At 39.1% G+C, this 15885-nt stretch overlaps 1 protein-coding gene and 1 long non-coding RNA gene across 3 annotated transcripts; one reads left to right on the top strand and one right to left on the bottom strand.

Moving 5' to 3' along the window:
* Positions 1-8011: 8011 nt before the first annotated feature.
* On the top strand, positions 8012-12540 carry LOC131241125 (uncharacterized). Of its 2 annotated transcripts, none has more exons than XM_058239801.1 (3): positions 8012-8404; positions 8567-9000; positions 11610-11828. In XM_058239801.1, the coding sequence occupies exons 1-3, from the start codon at positions 8240-8242 to the stop codon at positions 11632-11634; spliced, it is 624 nt and encodes a 207-aa protein (XP_058095784.1). In that variant the 5' UTR covers positions 8012-8239; the 3' UTR covers positions 11635-11828. The 2 variants fall into 2 exon arrangements, with proteins under 2 accessions (XP_058095784.1, XP_058095783.1); XM_058239800.1 differs by lacking the exon at positions 11610-11828 and adding an exon at positions 11890-12540 and having other exon boundaries at positions 8019-8404.
* LOC131241126 (uncharacterized) lies at positions 9443-11075 on the bottom strand. Its single transcript, XR_009168962.1, has 2 exons — positions 10729-11075; positions 9443-10606 (listed from the first exon to the last, which is right to left on the bottom strand). It is a non-coding gene; the product is annotated as an uncharacterized LOC131241126 (long non-coding RNA).
* Positions 12541-15885: the final 3345 nt, after the last annotated feature.

Genomic DNA, 15885 nt, shown 5'->3' with positions numbered 1-15885 from the left:
CTACAGCATTACACCACCAGACACAACGTTGTCATCGAGTGATTTTGATTTATACTTTCGTGGTGTCCTACGTAGTGTGATAGACTGCTCCTGGCCAGGTTGTTTGGTAGGGGTTGACTGGTTGTTCAGCAGGGGTTGACTGATTGTTCAGCACTTTTGGAGACATTTTCTCATCACTATTAACTTCAATTATCTACAAATAGCACAATGGACATATTTAGTTTAATCATACAACATTGCATATAAGTCATGGAAAGGCAATAAAATGAAGAAAGCTAAAATTTAATAGACAGATACAGAATATGGTATACAAAAAAGTCATTTGAGGATCATCTTCTTCCAAACTTCCAAAAAGGTACTAAGACATGCTTGTAGGTATCGTCGTACAATCATGTGATACGATAACCTACTACAAAATGACAAAATATACTCTTAGTAACATCAAACATCACGACTCATAGGAAGCGATTTATTCCACATCCTCATAACTATATTGTCTCGAATGTGGCCCATTCGTCCTTCTCACGTTGTGTCACATTAATTAAGCATGGTGATAAGTCTATAATCTCCGTTACATCTACAGATGAGACTTCATCTTCTACCAAACCATCTCCTCCAGATAGACGGATGAAGTTGTGTAACACACAACATGCGATGACTATCTTCACCTGTGTGTTAAGGTTGTATGGTGGAGCTGATTTGAGAATTGGAAAGCGAGCTTTCAATATTTCAAATATTCGTTCTATAACATTTTGTAATTGAGCATGCCGGTAGTTGAATAGTTCTTGCATGTTGCTTGGAACGCGGCCAGTGCGGTACTCATTGAGGTGGTACCGTACACTGCGATAAGGAGCCATGAATCCAGGAGCATGGGCGTAACCAGCATCAATTACGTAATACTTACCTACAAATAATTACGAGTGATTGTCAATCTATGTACTCAGAAGTCATGTATTCACATGTTTGGTCATATAAATACACATGAAGTACCCTGGGGGATAGTAAAGCGATCGGTGGAATGTGTCAATGCACTGAGTAACACGCGTGCGTCAGAGGCTGATCCCTCTTATCCAGCGAGCACATATATGAACTTCATGTCAAATGTACATGCACCCATTACGTTCTGAGAGAGGAACCCTTTCCTGTTACGGTAGGTTGGACTTTCCAATGTCGGCACGTGGGCGGGTATATGGGTCCCATCAATTGCACCAATGCAGTCCTAATTTTAACTTGAAATATCATGATAAAGCAAAATATACTATAAAGTTTGGACAGGACTATATGTTGCATTAATGTGGTTACAAATGAGCGTACTTGAAAGTACGTGCTCCATTTAGGATTGGAAATGATCTCTTTCGGTGTATCTGCACTTGGGAGTGTCACAAACTCCCGATATAATCCGACAATTGCATCGACCGCTTTACTAAAATATCGGCTCATGGTTTCTCTAGACCTTATAAACCTATGTCCAATGACACGGTTTCTAACATTATGCCCTACTGTGTGAAGAAACATGACAAGTTGTTCCTCCATACTTACATGTTTTCCGTTGGGAAGAAGATTTCTATCCCTGAGAACCGAGTATAGGTTGAAGAATGTGACCTTATTCATTCTGAGCTGTGCTATGCACTCGCTGTCACCCGCTCTTATTATCGCATTTATTATCTTCTTTTTTTCAACGTCCCCAAATCTTGAAGGTGACTTAAAGAAAATATATTTGCGATATTCCCCTACTCTAATAGTAGTAGTCACTGTAGCAAGCGTGGCTGCAAAGGCAGCCATTTCCTCTTCCGTCCATCATTGACCTTCCATGTTTTGATTTTACCCTTTCATTGCGTACCCAATGAAATGTTGTCAGCACCAACGAGTCGTTATAAGAAATCAGTGTTCAAAAATGTATCGTAGCACTATGCCGTTCGATATATACATTAGCTGGTGTTATGTATTGATATATACATTGCTGACGAGACATATATATACACATGAAGATTGGTGATCATTAGTAGGTTTTCATAACAAGATGTTTGAATTTTGGAGAATACCTAACAGTTTATGTTATTATTTTTGTCATGAGATAAAAATAAAAGGATGTTCTACTGTGTAATTACTGAAGTTTGTTGATTAGCAGAAAACAGTCATCATTTGAGAAAAGGTCCTCGGTATGCAATGACCTGTTGCCGATATTACAAAAATAATTTGTAATATCATTCAACAGTCTTCATTACCTGTAAGATGTGATGATGCAATCAATTTATCAAAAAATCTCATGTAGTAGGATGTGCAATACATATAAAATATCATACATAAGATAAATCAAAATTCGATATTCACGGAACAGCTGTGTGAGATGCAAGCGGTTCATCAGATGGGCCCCACTGCTTATATGTATCTGCCCAGAAAAACTTATCGTCCTCCCCAGAAATAGCTATCTCTCTTCCATGTAGCTGTTTACAGATGAAAATCCATCATCTGTTAATGAGTGGATTTAAACAGAGGCTAGACAGAAAGTAAACAGAGGACCACATCATCCGCCGGACATTCCATCATCTCAGTTATAGGAAACAGAACAACTTATCGGTCTTGTGCATGGGGCACGCTCGAATAGGAAATTCAATTTGACGAAGCGATTATTTCATATATCGAAATGTTCATTGTTACTACTGAACAACATCTACACCAGTTATCAATGGGAGCGTCCAGTGGTGGCCATAAACCAATGGAAAAACTGATAAGCAGAAAATACTTTACATTTCACAACAACTCAACAAAATCACAACAGAGATATTTGAAAACCCTTTGCGCAGAAATTTTTTCCCTCATCTGTAGAGTAATATACAAATGACAGAAGGACCCACTGGCTTTTGCTGGGGCCTTATTTCTATCTTTTCTTTTCCTCTCTGTAGCCTATCACCACCTACAGATTATAGTTTTCCTTATATATGGATATACATGGAAAACACATGCACGAATGTCATTCCATCCGATATTCATGGAACAGCTGTGTGAGATGCAAGCGGTTCATCAGATGGGCCCCACTGCTTATATGTATCTGCCCAGAAAAACCTATCGTCCTCCCCAAAAATAGCTATCTCTCTTCCATGTAGCTGTTTACGGATGAAAATCCATCATCTGTTAATGAGTGGATTTAAACAGAGGCTAGACAGAAAGTAAATAGAGGACCACATCGTCCGCCCGGACATTCCATCTTCACGAGTGGTAATGAGTAAAGAAAGAACGTAGGACCACCTGCTTTGGCATCATATGCCTTTTCGTTAAACAGATAATAGGCAGAGATAAACATAGGTCCATAACGTCCAGAACGTCCGATCGAACTTTCCATCTTAGCCCTGGACCACCACATTCAAACAAGATATGCGGCCGGATGATGGGGAAACATCAAATGGCAAAATCAAATGACAAAATCTATTTCAAGTACAAAACTTGCCATGCAACCGATAAAATGCCTGTCATACTGAAAATCCTACAGAGGCTTTGACGCACCTCAAACATTAGAAGAAAACACCTTCACAACATATACCTTTTACATCCCGGAGTTGCTGATATTCATCAGAAAATGTCTAAAATAGTTACCATCAAACCCTCTATTGCCCGTAAAATACCATCATCTGGGGCGTACCTGTTTCGATATCAGATGGCTATTGTCGAATATTTGATGGTGCATGTACAGTTCACGCAGCGCTGAAGGTGGATGAAACGTCGTTTACTGCGGAGATCTTTCCTTGTCTCTGTCCAGAAGAGGGAAAGAGAGACGGTAAGTTCATTTGCATATGATTTGAGGAAGATAAGAAGGTAACCTTGCATGACAACCTTCCAACAAGATTGCCGGATCTCCGGCGCTCAGATATCTGAAAAGGTCATCGGAGGGGGTGGGAGCTTACCGGACGACCGGTAGAAATGAAACAGTAGTGAGAATGAGATGAAGAGAGCAACGCTGCGGTGGGATGAGAGGAAGAAAGAAAAGCAATGGTGGAAATAAAAACTCGAGGATATCCTCTGCGTGGTGTCCCACGGACCACCGGAAGGTTTTCATTCTCTAAGACGGGCGTTAGAGGCTTTCCATCGAGTACCTGCATTTCGCAGGCGCTGGGGTTTGAAATACCGCCGAATCCAGCGAAACGTGGATTCGGTGATAAATGCAGCTGATTACACTTATATTCAAACGCGTGTGAATTGTCATTATTACCCTTTTCATTCGAAATACTGGTATTTAGTAAAACCAAACAGGCCCTAAAATCATAGAGTGGTAGTTAAGAGTTGTGAACCATTTAAACCTCCTAAATGAATAAGGGTCTTGAATAATTTCTCATCCCCTAGTAGACAACACTTAGATGGACTATCCTAATTGATACATCAATCTGTCACATCTACTATAGAGAGATGAATCATCTTCATATAAAATTATGTTGATTTGGTTAAGAGGTGGGCCACACCTATGCACATAAAATTAACAATTCAGCCAATAGTCATCCCTCCACATTTCACTAATAAATGAGAGGAGTTCAAATATTTTGACCTTAGACTTATCATTAACGCCCTCAATCATATAAAATTTTCTATTTTGAAAAGAAACTTATTCAATAGATATAACCTAAATACAAATTGCACATTTCACTAATAAAGGAGAGGAGTTCAAATATTTTGACCTTAGACTTATCATTAATGCCCTCAATCATATAAAATTTTCTATTTTGAAAAGAAACTTATTCAATAGATATAACCTAAATACAAATTGCTTGCAACTAAATAATAGAGATATAGTATCACGTGTGTTTGTTAGATGTATTTTATAATAAAAATTAAATATCTTTTTGAGTAAAATAACACCTTTGCCGTTTTCACTACAGCCTACGTATAAAAGTCATGCATGATACTGGAGTTGCGAGTAATCCAATCTCCCGAATTTCTGATTTATCTTATTTTAATGCGTTCGATGTAATCTAACTCTAGCATGCTCCAGAGCATGTTACTGTAGCCCACATGTGGGTTGCTCCCCACTATCTACACGTAAGTGTGCGTGCCAATACATTATAAAACGATCAACGTTCTGAGAAAAAAGATATATTTTTAAAACAAATGCCTGGTCAGGAAAAAATATTTTTTAACCTGTCTAATTTCTCAAGGTGGTCCACATGGGATCAAACAACCTGATTTGTAGGTCACCAACGAAAAGAAAACAGCCTGGCTTTATTCCAGAAGATCTGATCCGTGCCATGCAACAATGGAAAGCTCGGATTTTTCAGGTCTTAATTTGCCCATTGACAGGAGCTTGCACGTGGATGCGCATGGTTCTTTGATACTCCAGTTACCTATGATACTTGGTACTTAGTCCCTTGGACATTGTACATGAAATGTGCATCAACCTTCTGGCGGCAGAATGGTCCAAATATCTTATTGCCAGGCTCTTGTTTAATGATAAAAGACACTTAGATGTTACTTTTTTAACCATCCCAAAAACATACATTTCACCATAATTTTGATTCATGATACATCTAAACTAAGACAAATTGAATAAATTAATTTGAATTATTTGTATACCAAGTGTGCAATTTTAAGTAATTTATAAATGTGATTTTTACTAAAAAATTCTGCACGATTTAGGATTTTACCAAATGATGCTGCGCGAACCAAAATGTCACGGAAGCACTTGCAATTTGTTTTAGAAAGTGGTAAAGTGGAGAAATGTGAGGTTGATGTAATAGATGTTCTTTTAATATCCAACCTGTTTGATAGATGTGATCCACCATGATAGCCAGAGGAATAATATATAATACTTAAAAAGATCAAAATGCATGTTCAACACAGGAAGAGATTTGTCCATGTGATTATTATAATTGGCACATGCATTCCATACCTAAATTTCCAACTTTATTCATTTTTAAATAAAAATAATATGCAAGGCAACTTCGATCATTTCTCTAAAAAATCAGTGCTACACGTTTTGGTATTTTGGTTAGTGAAGAAATCCTTCCGAAAATTTGAAATTTAAGAGGAATTTTTCCACAGGTCACTTTTTATAAATTCATGCTTACATTCGGCGATGAAAAATTACTTTGCCTAATAAAAATGAAAATGCAAATACTAACCTCATTCAAAGCTTCCATGGTTTGAAATTTCTTTTTACTTGGTGTAGATAAGTTAAAATTTGAATCTTACGTCCTGCATACTACCTGACTAGGATCTAGATAGAGACCCTAAAAGGAGAAAGATTGAAGTCTTGAGTGGACCATACCACCAGAGAGTAGTGGCAAGAATAATGCCCATTGGGGTCACTGCCATGTTTATTTGTTGTCTAATCTGTTCATAAGGCCAGACGTACCTGGATGAAGGAAAACATGATTATCAGCTTGACCGATAACTTCTGTGGCGCCGCGAGGTTTTCAACTGTAGGTACTCCATTCCCACTGTTTTTGTGGTGTGGACCACTTGCCTTTTATTTTGAGACCTTATGCCTAAAACTAATCTTTCAAAATGAATGTACAGCGTGGATAAACACATATATCAAGTGGGCCCTATGTAGGACCGTGTGTCTATAGCTAGGTAGTAGTGGGCCCAGATTTCTACTAAAGGCTTTGCCTGAAGTTCCTGCACTAGGAACCCAAGTGGGCTCTGTGATGTTTGTAAGAAATTCAGCCCGTTTATTAGTTATGTGAGTTAAAAATAAGCCAAATTAAATACCCAAATGGGCAAAAAATGTGAGAATTGAATATCTTTGTCCAGTGGCAGATGTTTTAAATCACAATAATATTTATGTTTTCTTTATGTTTTCAATTCGGTTCGTTGTGGTAGGATTGACCTTATTAAGGTTATGTATGGCTTGTAAGCATCACTGTCGGCCTAAGAAAGTCTCACCAGTGGAAATTCCTCCAGCCACCTTTTCCTTTAACATGGCCTACTTGTGTCTAGGGGTGTAGATGAACCAAGCTACCTTGGTTAGCATGCTCGACTCGACTTGAAAAAACTCGATTCAACTCGATTAGAAGCTGAGTTTAAGCTGAATCAAGTTGATTTTTTTAACTCGAAAATAATTTCGAGCTAGCCCCAACTCAACTCGACTCGAATCGAACCTAGCTTGAATCAAACTTGGATCCAAGCAGTTCAGTGACTCATTTACTTTGATATTGATGTTGCTCACCAAGTATTTGATGAATAACTTTACGAAGTGTGGCTGGTGGGAAGTAAGGTAGATATATAAAACAAAAACCTTTCTTTTCTGAATTTTTATATTGCTTGAAAGGTATTTGATAAAATATCGGTAAAACTTTTTAGGCCATTTTACATAAAGTGAGATTTTGGAGGAGCAATTTTGATGTCTGTGAAAATGCTGCACAGGCTAATTCGACTCAATCCTGCTGGAATTAGCCCAATCCAACAAAGCCAAATTGACCAGGCTCTAAGACGGCCCTGTAACGACCTGAAGCCAGCTAATGGGTGAGCCGAGTCTCATCTCGGCTCCATGTACACCCCTACTTGTGTCATGGATTCCGCTCAATTCCGAGTAAAAGGTTTTCAGCGCAGGAACTTCCTGCGAAAGGCAGGAAATCCGCGTTCGGTGGTAGTACCAATCCGCGCCCTGTAAATACTAGAGAGGAATTGTGGAATGCTCGGCCGAAGGGATTGAACTGTTTTTAAGCCGAATTTTCCATGATCAAACTGTTGATTCTATTGGGCCGCTATGAATGATTCACAGAGTAAAAATGTACTAGTCGAGAAAATCCAAAGACGCTTATTGGTGGCAAAAAAAACGAACGGTTCAAAGCGAAAAATCAACGGTTTATATCCAACTCGAAAATAAGCCCAATTACTTTCGAAACATCAGTGAATTTTTGATGAATAGGCCATCGACGGAAATTCTCATCATACCAACGGTTCGGATCACAACCCATTGCCTCCCTTGTACAAAACGAAAGCCCGAACGTACAACCATTTGCAAAAGACATCTGGAGCCCGTATGCCGACGGCAAAATCTCGAACCTTCTGCACTCTTCTCTCACCTTCCTTCCAGACACATCCGTCTCCTTCTCTCTCTATATTTCCCCAAATCATTCTATTCTTCAACAACAACAGAAGATCACCTCTATTACAAGAAGAAGCACTTACAACCAAAAACAACAACCACAGCAGTCGAACCAGAACACACAACCACAGCGACCAAAACAACAAGGAGCAGTAGTGCCGGTAGAAGAAAAACAACCCCAATAAAGGAAAAACAGAGAAGGAGATGGGAGTAGACTACTACAAAGTCCTCCAAGTTGACAAGAACGCTAAAGATGATGATCTCAAGAAAGCTTACCGCAAGCTTGCTATGAAATGGCACCCCGACAAAAATCCTAATGACAAGAAGGCAGCTGAAGCCAAGTTCAAGGAGATCTCCGAAGCCTATGAGGTATCGTTGTTGTTGTTGTTGTTTTTACATCTAATAAATAGTCTTATCTTCCAATTATCCATTCCTTGTGGTCAACCGCATTGGTTATCGGCGAAATTTCTGTATCTGTACATTTTTTTTTTTTTAAAGTACTGTTTTTAAATTTTTATCGGAAAATTTCAGGTATTGAGTGACCCCCAAAAGCGAGCCGTCTACGACCAATATGGTGAAGAGGGACTTAAAGGGCAGGTTCCGCCGCCTGGCGCCAGTGGTGCCGGGGGGCCGACCTTTTTCCAGACGGGAGACGGGCCGAATGTGTTCAGATTCAATCCAAGAAACGCTGATGATATTTTCGCTGAGTTTTTTGGATTCTCTAGCCCATTTGGCGGAGGGATGGGTGGAATGGGAGGTCCGGGCGGTGGTATGAGAGGGGGTTCGAGGTTTCCGAGTGGGATGTTTGGGGACCATGATTTCTTTGGGTCGTTTGGGGAGGCATCAGTGAATCAGCCTCGGAAGGCGGCACCAATCGAGAATTCGTTGCCCTGTAGCCTCGAAGAGCTGTACAAGGGGACTACTAAGAAGATGAAGATTTCGAGGGAGATTGTTGATGCAAGCGGGTGAGTTTCTCTCTTTTCTTATTGGGAAAATTTCTCTTTGTTTTTTTTTTTTTTTTAAATTATTAATTTGAAGTAGGTTTTTGTGTTTTTTGGGATATGGGTTTTGCTTGTTTTGTCATAGGAAGTGATAAACAGTGATGATTTTATAACTTATATGATTTCCCGTGATTTGGGTTTGTCTCGTACATTTGATTTATGTTCACTGAGATACAATCTTTGAATTACTTGATCATCTTGCTTTGAGTCTGTTTGGATGCAGTATCAAATCGAATCATGACTGTTAGTGTAATGAATTGATGGAGTTGTCGATACTGGTGGCTAATCCAGGATTGATAAATGCATGGATCCAAGACGCCCCTTTAAGAGTTGTTGGTGGAACGTGTATAGAAGTTGCATGCACATCATTGTTTTATTATTTTATTATTTCCTTTTTTAAAAAAAATAATTATTTTCTTTTCTTAGTTCTTCTTGTTCTTGATATTTGGATTACTTTCAGTAACATGTTATGCTCTATTCTTCCTGCTGATGGACATACTCAGTTTTCAACTGGCACTTCACTTTGCAAATCATTAGTTTTTCTATCATGTATATCTGATATTGTCATAAGTTTAAGTCATGCCTCCTACTTTGTGCGTGCCATGGTCACTAGTTGATTCAAAGATGAAAGTTTTTTGGGTTTTTGCTCGAGGGAGAATGTTAGGTGTTGAAGTTAAAAATTCTAGAAGGCTAGAACTTTCTACCAAAGGCTTTAGGCTTGCTTGCATGATGGGAAGAGGAAAGAAAGAATAATTACCCAGTTATGATTTCCCTGAGCACTATTACACATGTGTTCCATATTTAGGGGCCTTGGTTGGGTATTGAGTGGAGATCTCATTTTTGAGAGGTAATGCTTGCTTCGTATCGTCGTCGTCGTCATCATCATCAGCATCATCATAATCATTGTCACGAGTCATCTAAGCCTTATCCCAATTAATTGGGGTTGGCTAAATGAATCTTGTTCTGCCATTCCACTCTAGCAAGGACCATATCTTCAATTAGATCATAGGTCATCAAGTCTATTCTTATTACCTTCATCCACGTCCTTTTGGGGTCTTTCCCTTGCCCTTTTAGAGCCTTCAACTTGTACCAACACACCCATTTTAACTGGTGCAGTTCTTGGTCTCTATTGCACATGCCGAAACCATCTAAGTCTACTTTCCCTTCTTGGTCTCTATTGCACATGCCGAAACAGTCTTAAGTCTACTTTCCCTCATCGCATTACCTATTGGTGCTAATCTAAGATCCCTCGGATGCATTCATTTCTTATTCCATTCTTGTCTTGCCACTCATCCATCTCAACATCCTCATTTCAGCTACACTCATGTTATAAACAATGCGAGAAATTGACTTTGGAAAAATGTAATGATTGCCATATGGAATCCACTACTTTTGTCTTATATCTAAATATAGTGAAATGTCCCATCATGGAAAAGTGCTTCATTTTCTTTTTCTTTTAAAAAGATCTATTTTTAGAGCTTTTATTGGAAATGTAGAAACTACCGTCTTTGTAGATCAAAATTTGACTTTCTTGGTACAATCCCTTGGGTCATTGGGCATCCTTCTTTTTCTTCTTTTACACACACACACACACACACACACACACACTCACACTACAGAGGGATTTCACCACAATGGGTACTCGAATCCATGACCTTCTTTTTCTTCTTTTACACACACACACACACACACACACACACACACACACACTCACACTACAGAGGGATTTCACCACAATGGGTACTCGAATCCATGACCTCGTGTTGAAACTCTTGTGAGTCTACCATCGAGGCATGAGTGAAGGACCCTCCTAATGCACTAGAATCTCGATTGTTATGGTTTCATGTGGAGAGATGGCATGAATTTTACAATCAACAATCGAAGCTGCAAGTATATATGCCATTAGGAACTACATTCTTTTATAGAAGTCTTGTTAGTGATCCAATAATAATAACAGAGTAATTGGAGATTGGATGACTCTGGTTGGAACTTGGAAGTTAGAACAAGAATATCTTAGCGTGTCAGAATAGACCAAGATAATAGCCGATTGTGATGGGTCCCATTTTTTTTTTTTCTTTGTGATAGGTGTTGTGGGGTTTTGAGTGAAACAAAGCAGAATGGGAATCCCTAATTCTCTTTTCTGGGGAGAGGCAAAGGCATGCACAGCTATCTGATGGTTGTATTTTCTTTTTGGAAAATTGATCGTAGTTGCCTTTAGCTGTACCAAAACCATAGATGCTTGCATAGCATCATGGAAGGATGTTAGCAATTTGTATGGGTGGAAGAATGTTAGCAGTGTGTCTGGAGATGGGTGTTTGACAGTGAACTTAGGAGTCAGTCTCCAAGTTAGATGTTTGCCACTAGGGGTGCAACTCGGATGGGTTTGGTTAGGTTGACTCGCCTAACCCAACCTCAAGAGGATGCTATCTGCAACCTGACCTGATCTGAATTCCAAACTGAGGTGCCCAACCTGATCCCAACGTGATCTCCTCTACGCATGATCCACTCCAACCTGAAATTGCTGAACCCAAAGCCTACCTGACTTTAAATTGGTTTGGCAACCCATTTTCCAGCCCAAGCCCAACTGGAGGACATTGACAACCAGACCCCATTTGCCACGCGGTGTTGGGATGTTTTCATGTTGTGGAGTGCATGGTTTTTCATGAATGCAATGGCAGTAATCTTAGCAGGGAAAAAGTTCAAAAAAATAATTCATAAAAGAAGAAAAAATCTTAGCGGGGAATGGTTTCATTTCAGTTTAGTTTCCATTCTACCCTGTAGTCTTGTTCTGTCTTCCAATCACTCTACCCAGTACAATCATGTGCTGACACGTTTGTTTGTTTGTTTCTTCAGAAAGACGATGCCAGTGGAGGAGATACTAACTATTGAAGTTAAGCCCGGTTGGAAGAAGGGAACCAAGATCACCTTCCCAGAGAAAGGGAACGAGCAGCTCAACGTTGTCCCTGCTGATCTTGTCTTCATCATTGATGAGAAACCACACAGTGTATTCACAAGGGATGGGAACGATCTGATTGTTACACAGAAAGTACCACTGGTGGATGCTTTGACTGGCTACACGGTCCATCTGACAACCCTTGACGGACGGAGCCTAACAATCCCCATCAACAACATAATCCATCCGACTCATGAGGAGGTTGTTCCAAGGGAAGGAATGCCAATACCCAAAGACCCTTCTAAGAGGGGGAATCTCAGGATCAAGTTCAACATCAAGTTCCCCACAAGGCTAACTGCTGAGCAGAAGGCTGGCATCAAGAGGCTATTGCCCCCATGAGGATGGCAGTGATTGCGCCTGTGATATCTTTCGATGGCTGCAATTGCGTCTGCTAGGATTTTTTCGGGTTCATGGATTTTGTAATGTGGTGAGCTCTATATATGTAATAAGCTTACTTACAGGTTCATTTCTGATTCTCAAATATACTCGTGGATGAAAAACAAAATTTTAGTGGTAGATCAGCCAATGCAAATGAGGATAATCTTCCTGGATGCATTGGCACATTTACAACTGGCCATATTTTTATCTTTTGGGCAAGTTACAAAAATGGGCAGTACCCTACTTCCAATTGTAGATCCCTCTCTCTCTCTCTCTCTCTACACGACCAGTGTACTTTCCCTCTCTATGTGAGGTTAACCTTGTAACCATACTATATTTATCTTAAAAGAGGTTTGTGTAGTTGGTACTCTCTCTAACAGAAGGGCTTGATGGCCAAGAGGGTGGGCCGTGCTCATGGCTAGTGATGCTTTGGGTGTCTGGGTCGAGTTATAACCCAAACACAACCCGCAGGCCCCAGCAAAACTAGGGTTAAAGCTCCCAAAGTCCCAGGTCTGTTTGGGGCTTTGTTCGGACATTCAACAGGTCTTACAACCAAACACTGGAACTAAACCTAGTGTGGTGTGTGTGTGTGTGTTAACGAAGAATCCTGATATCAAGATTTCCCATCAGCATATGGTCAGTGTGCATTACATCCATTTCAATGGCCCAGATTGGAACGATCAGGTAATCCCAGCAACTTGATCAGAACAGGGCCCAGGCTGGTCATTCCTTCCTCAAAGTAGAGATAAAAGGAGTACTTAGGCCTGTCCAATGGTCCTGATTTTCGGAGCAGCAGCAGATTAATGGTTGGGCCCACTAGATAAGTGATCTGGGTCTTGCACTACACATCAGCCATGGCCCCCAGTTGAAATCATGTGCGTAGGTTACAGCCTACATCTGCTTATCGGTATCTGAGCCATTTTTGTAATTTACCTAACTAATGATATTTTCAATTAAATCATTAAACACTAATATATGAAGTAGTAATTAATTAAATTTATCAACAGCAACTTACTCGTTTCAATTCCAAATCATGAAATGGACATCTTATAAAACAGTTTTTGCCTGGTCCCGTTACTGCAGTCCATCATGGTCCCCCTACCATGAAATTGGAATTCAACTATGACGCAAGGGAGGATGTGAGAGGTCGAGCACCGTCTTCCTTAAGAAGATAACTATTCTGAATCTACGGAACTTCCCTGGACTCCTCACAGAGAGTTTTCAAATCCACGATAAAAGAAAACAAGAAAACAGAAATAAATTCTAATAAATTCGGAATTGATTGATGAATGAAAAAAAAAGAGTTTACAATCCTTTAAATAGGGATACTAAGCAATAAGAGAGAAATCAGAATCAAACTATGACTGAAACTCCTAGAATTCGCAACTTACTATAAATAGTAAACTTACTATTTAGAATAGCCATGATGTCAAGTAGTGCGCAAGGTTTTCGGCCAAAAATAATAAGTGTCCTGTTTGGCTTCACCAATCTGGTCTCCTAATTTTTCTAAGATCTTTCCACGTTGGGCACAACTCCTAAATCCAAACGGATGAAAAGTTATAATCAAACTAAAACCTACTATTTATAATAAAAATGAAATTAAAATAGGGAAACAGCGGTCAATTTTGTGGTATTTTGCAAATCCGGTTTGCGCAACCTAGTGTAGCGGGATTGGTTGGCTAAAGTAGCTCGTTCTACCACAAAATCACATATTTTATGTTTGATAACTCATTCTGGATTGTGAGATATGCCTGATTTAAGGTCTGACGGTCCGCATCATTTCTGTCGTTGATTGGGCGCCTTTTTTGATCCATCTTGGCCATGTAAGTGTCCCTGCTCTACATCAAACAATGTCTATATTAGGTCTTTAATTTTTTATTTTTTTTAAAATTTATTTTAATTAAATATTTTTTGAATATCTGATTTTATTGCCATATTAAAAAAATTTATTTTAATTAAATATTTTTTGAATATCTGATTTTATTGCCATATGCTGGATATTGTCCAGAAAAGTTAGATATTAGACGGATATTCAAGTTGTATGTCAGGAAAAGATATTGCTCCAACTTGTTTCTGACCCATCCCTCCTCCTATTTTTAGGATCCGTAAGTTTCCAATGAAAGATAAACATAAGAGTGTGTAAGAGAGACAGAAAGACATTTTAAGTAAAGTTACGAATATTTTAGGAATTAAAAAAATATTCGCAATCAACTTTGTGCAGTTAAAATCTTAACCATAAATGCATTCAACAGTTTCTGTCTTGAAAAAGAAAAGCAATCAACTTTGTGATGTAAGTGTTTTATCCACGCAGTTCATTCGTTTTTCTCAGATCATTTGGAAGTATGTGCCAAAAAACGAGGCAGGTACAGGGCTTAAGTGGACCACAAAGTGGGGATTGAACGTCCACCATTAAAAACTTCTTGGGAGCTGGATAAGTTTCAGATCAAGCCTTTTCACTTCATCCACGTCTACGTGACCTTATGAATAGGTTGGATAGTAAAACAACATCACCGTGGCCCTTAGAAAAGTTTCAACAGTGGGTGTCATTATTATTGCAGCTTTCTTTGGTGTGGTCCACTGGAGCTGTGGACCTGCTTCATTTTTATGATCATACCTTAAATGATTTGAGAAAGGCGATGAACAGCGTGGATAAAATACTTACACGGACACAATCCATGTCTCTCTCTCACTAGTCAAAATTTCCCAACGGTGTGGCTAGCTACGTACTATGGTTACTTTAGCTACTAGTGTGTAACTTTCATGAGATCCATGCCGTTCATCAAGTAAGTTGCTCATTGTTAATCTCCTTCTAATTGTTAAACCCAAAAATCATGATCATCTTAAAATTAGATAGGCAACACTATACAAAAGAGTTGAGAAGGAATGCCTACCGTTAGTTTTGTGTAATTACTATTATGATGTTTATCCAAAAATCACAGTATTGGAAGACTTAGTTAAGCCATACCACATAAATTTAGAGGTTAATTTTAGGTCTAGTTTCACATGGTGTCCCATCTGAGAAATGAATTAGACTGAAAGGTGTGTTCATATTCATCTAATAGTTTTCTAATTCATCATTAAACAACCAAAATAGATTTAAGCATTTTTAACACCTGTTAGTAGAAATTGATAAGAATGTCTTAACCTGTGTGTGACTATAATATCCTCAAAGACTTGGAAGGGGTCACTGGAGATGGTAACTGGATGAGTTAGATGAATCAACGGATGGATGGACGGCAGGCTGGATTATTGGATGGACTGAGAACGACACCCAATACCCAATTTCTAAGTGGGTCAGAAAAATTGAACCTGCACCTATTAAAATCAGAGACTGCAGGTCAAGGTACCTATTGACATCCCTACTTGAAAAAAGGATGGTTTGTTTTACTTAACACTAGTCTATTTACAGCAGCACTAGCTTCCTTGTTGTTGTATCGTAGATTGATTTGGGAAAAACCATAATCTCTCATTAATTAGGGTTAAGTAAAATATACATTATATACAAGTATCTTCCTACA

Source organism: Magnolia sinica, chromosome 3 (genome assembly GCF_029962835.1).
Source record: "Magnolia sinica isolate HGM2019 chromosome 3, MsV1, whole genome shotgun sequence".
Taxonomy (NCBI): Eukaryota; Viridiplantae; Streptophyta; class Magnoliopsida; order Magnoliales; family Magnoliaceae; genus Magnolia; species Magnolia sinica.
The sequence above is the reverse complement of the archived record's forward strand: the minus strand, read 5'-3'. Positions and strand labels throughout refer to the sequence as shown.

What these genes read in the sequence shown, in the direction of transcription:
- LOC131241125 (XM_058239800.1), top strand. Translation starts at nt 8,240, where the DNA reads ATGGGAGTAGACTACTACAAAGTCCTCCAAGTTGACAAGAACGCTAAA. An exon ending in AGATCTCCGAAGCCTATGAG is followed by an intron (nt 8,405 to 8,566) that starts GTATCGTTGTTG and finishes GGAAAATTTCAG; the next exon opens with GTATTGAGTGACCCCCAAAA. An exon ending in GAGATTGTTGATGCAAGCGG is followed by an intron (nt 9,001 to 11,889) that starts GTGAGTTTCTCT and finishes TTGTTTCTTCAG; the next exon opens with AAAGACGATGCCAGTGGAGG.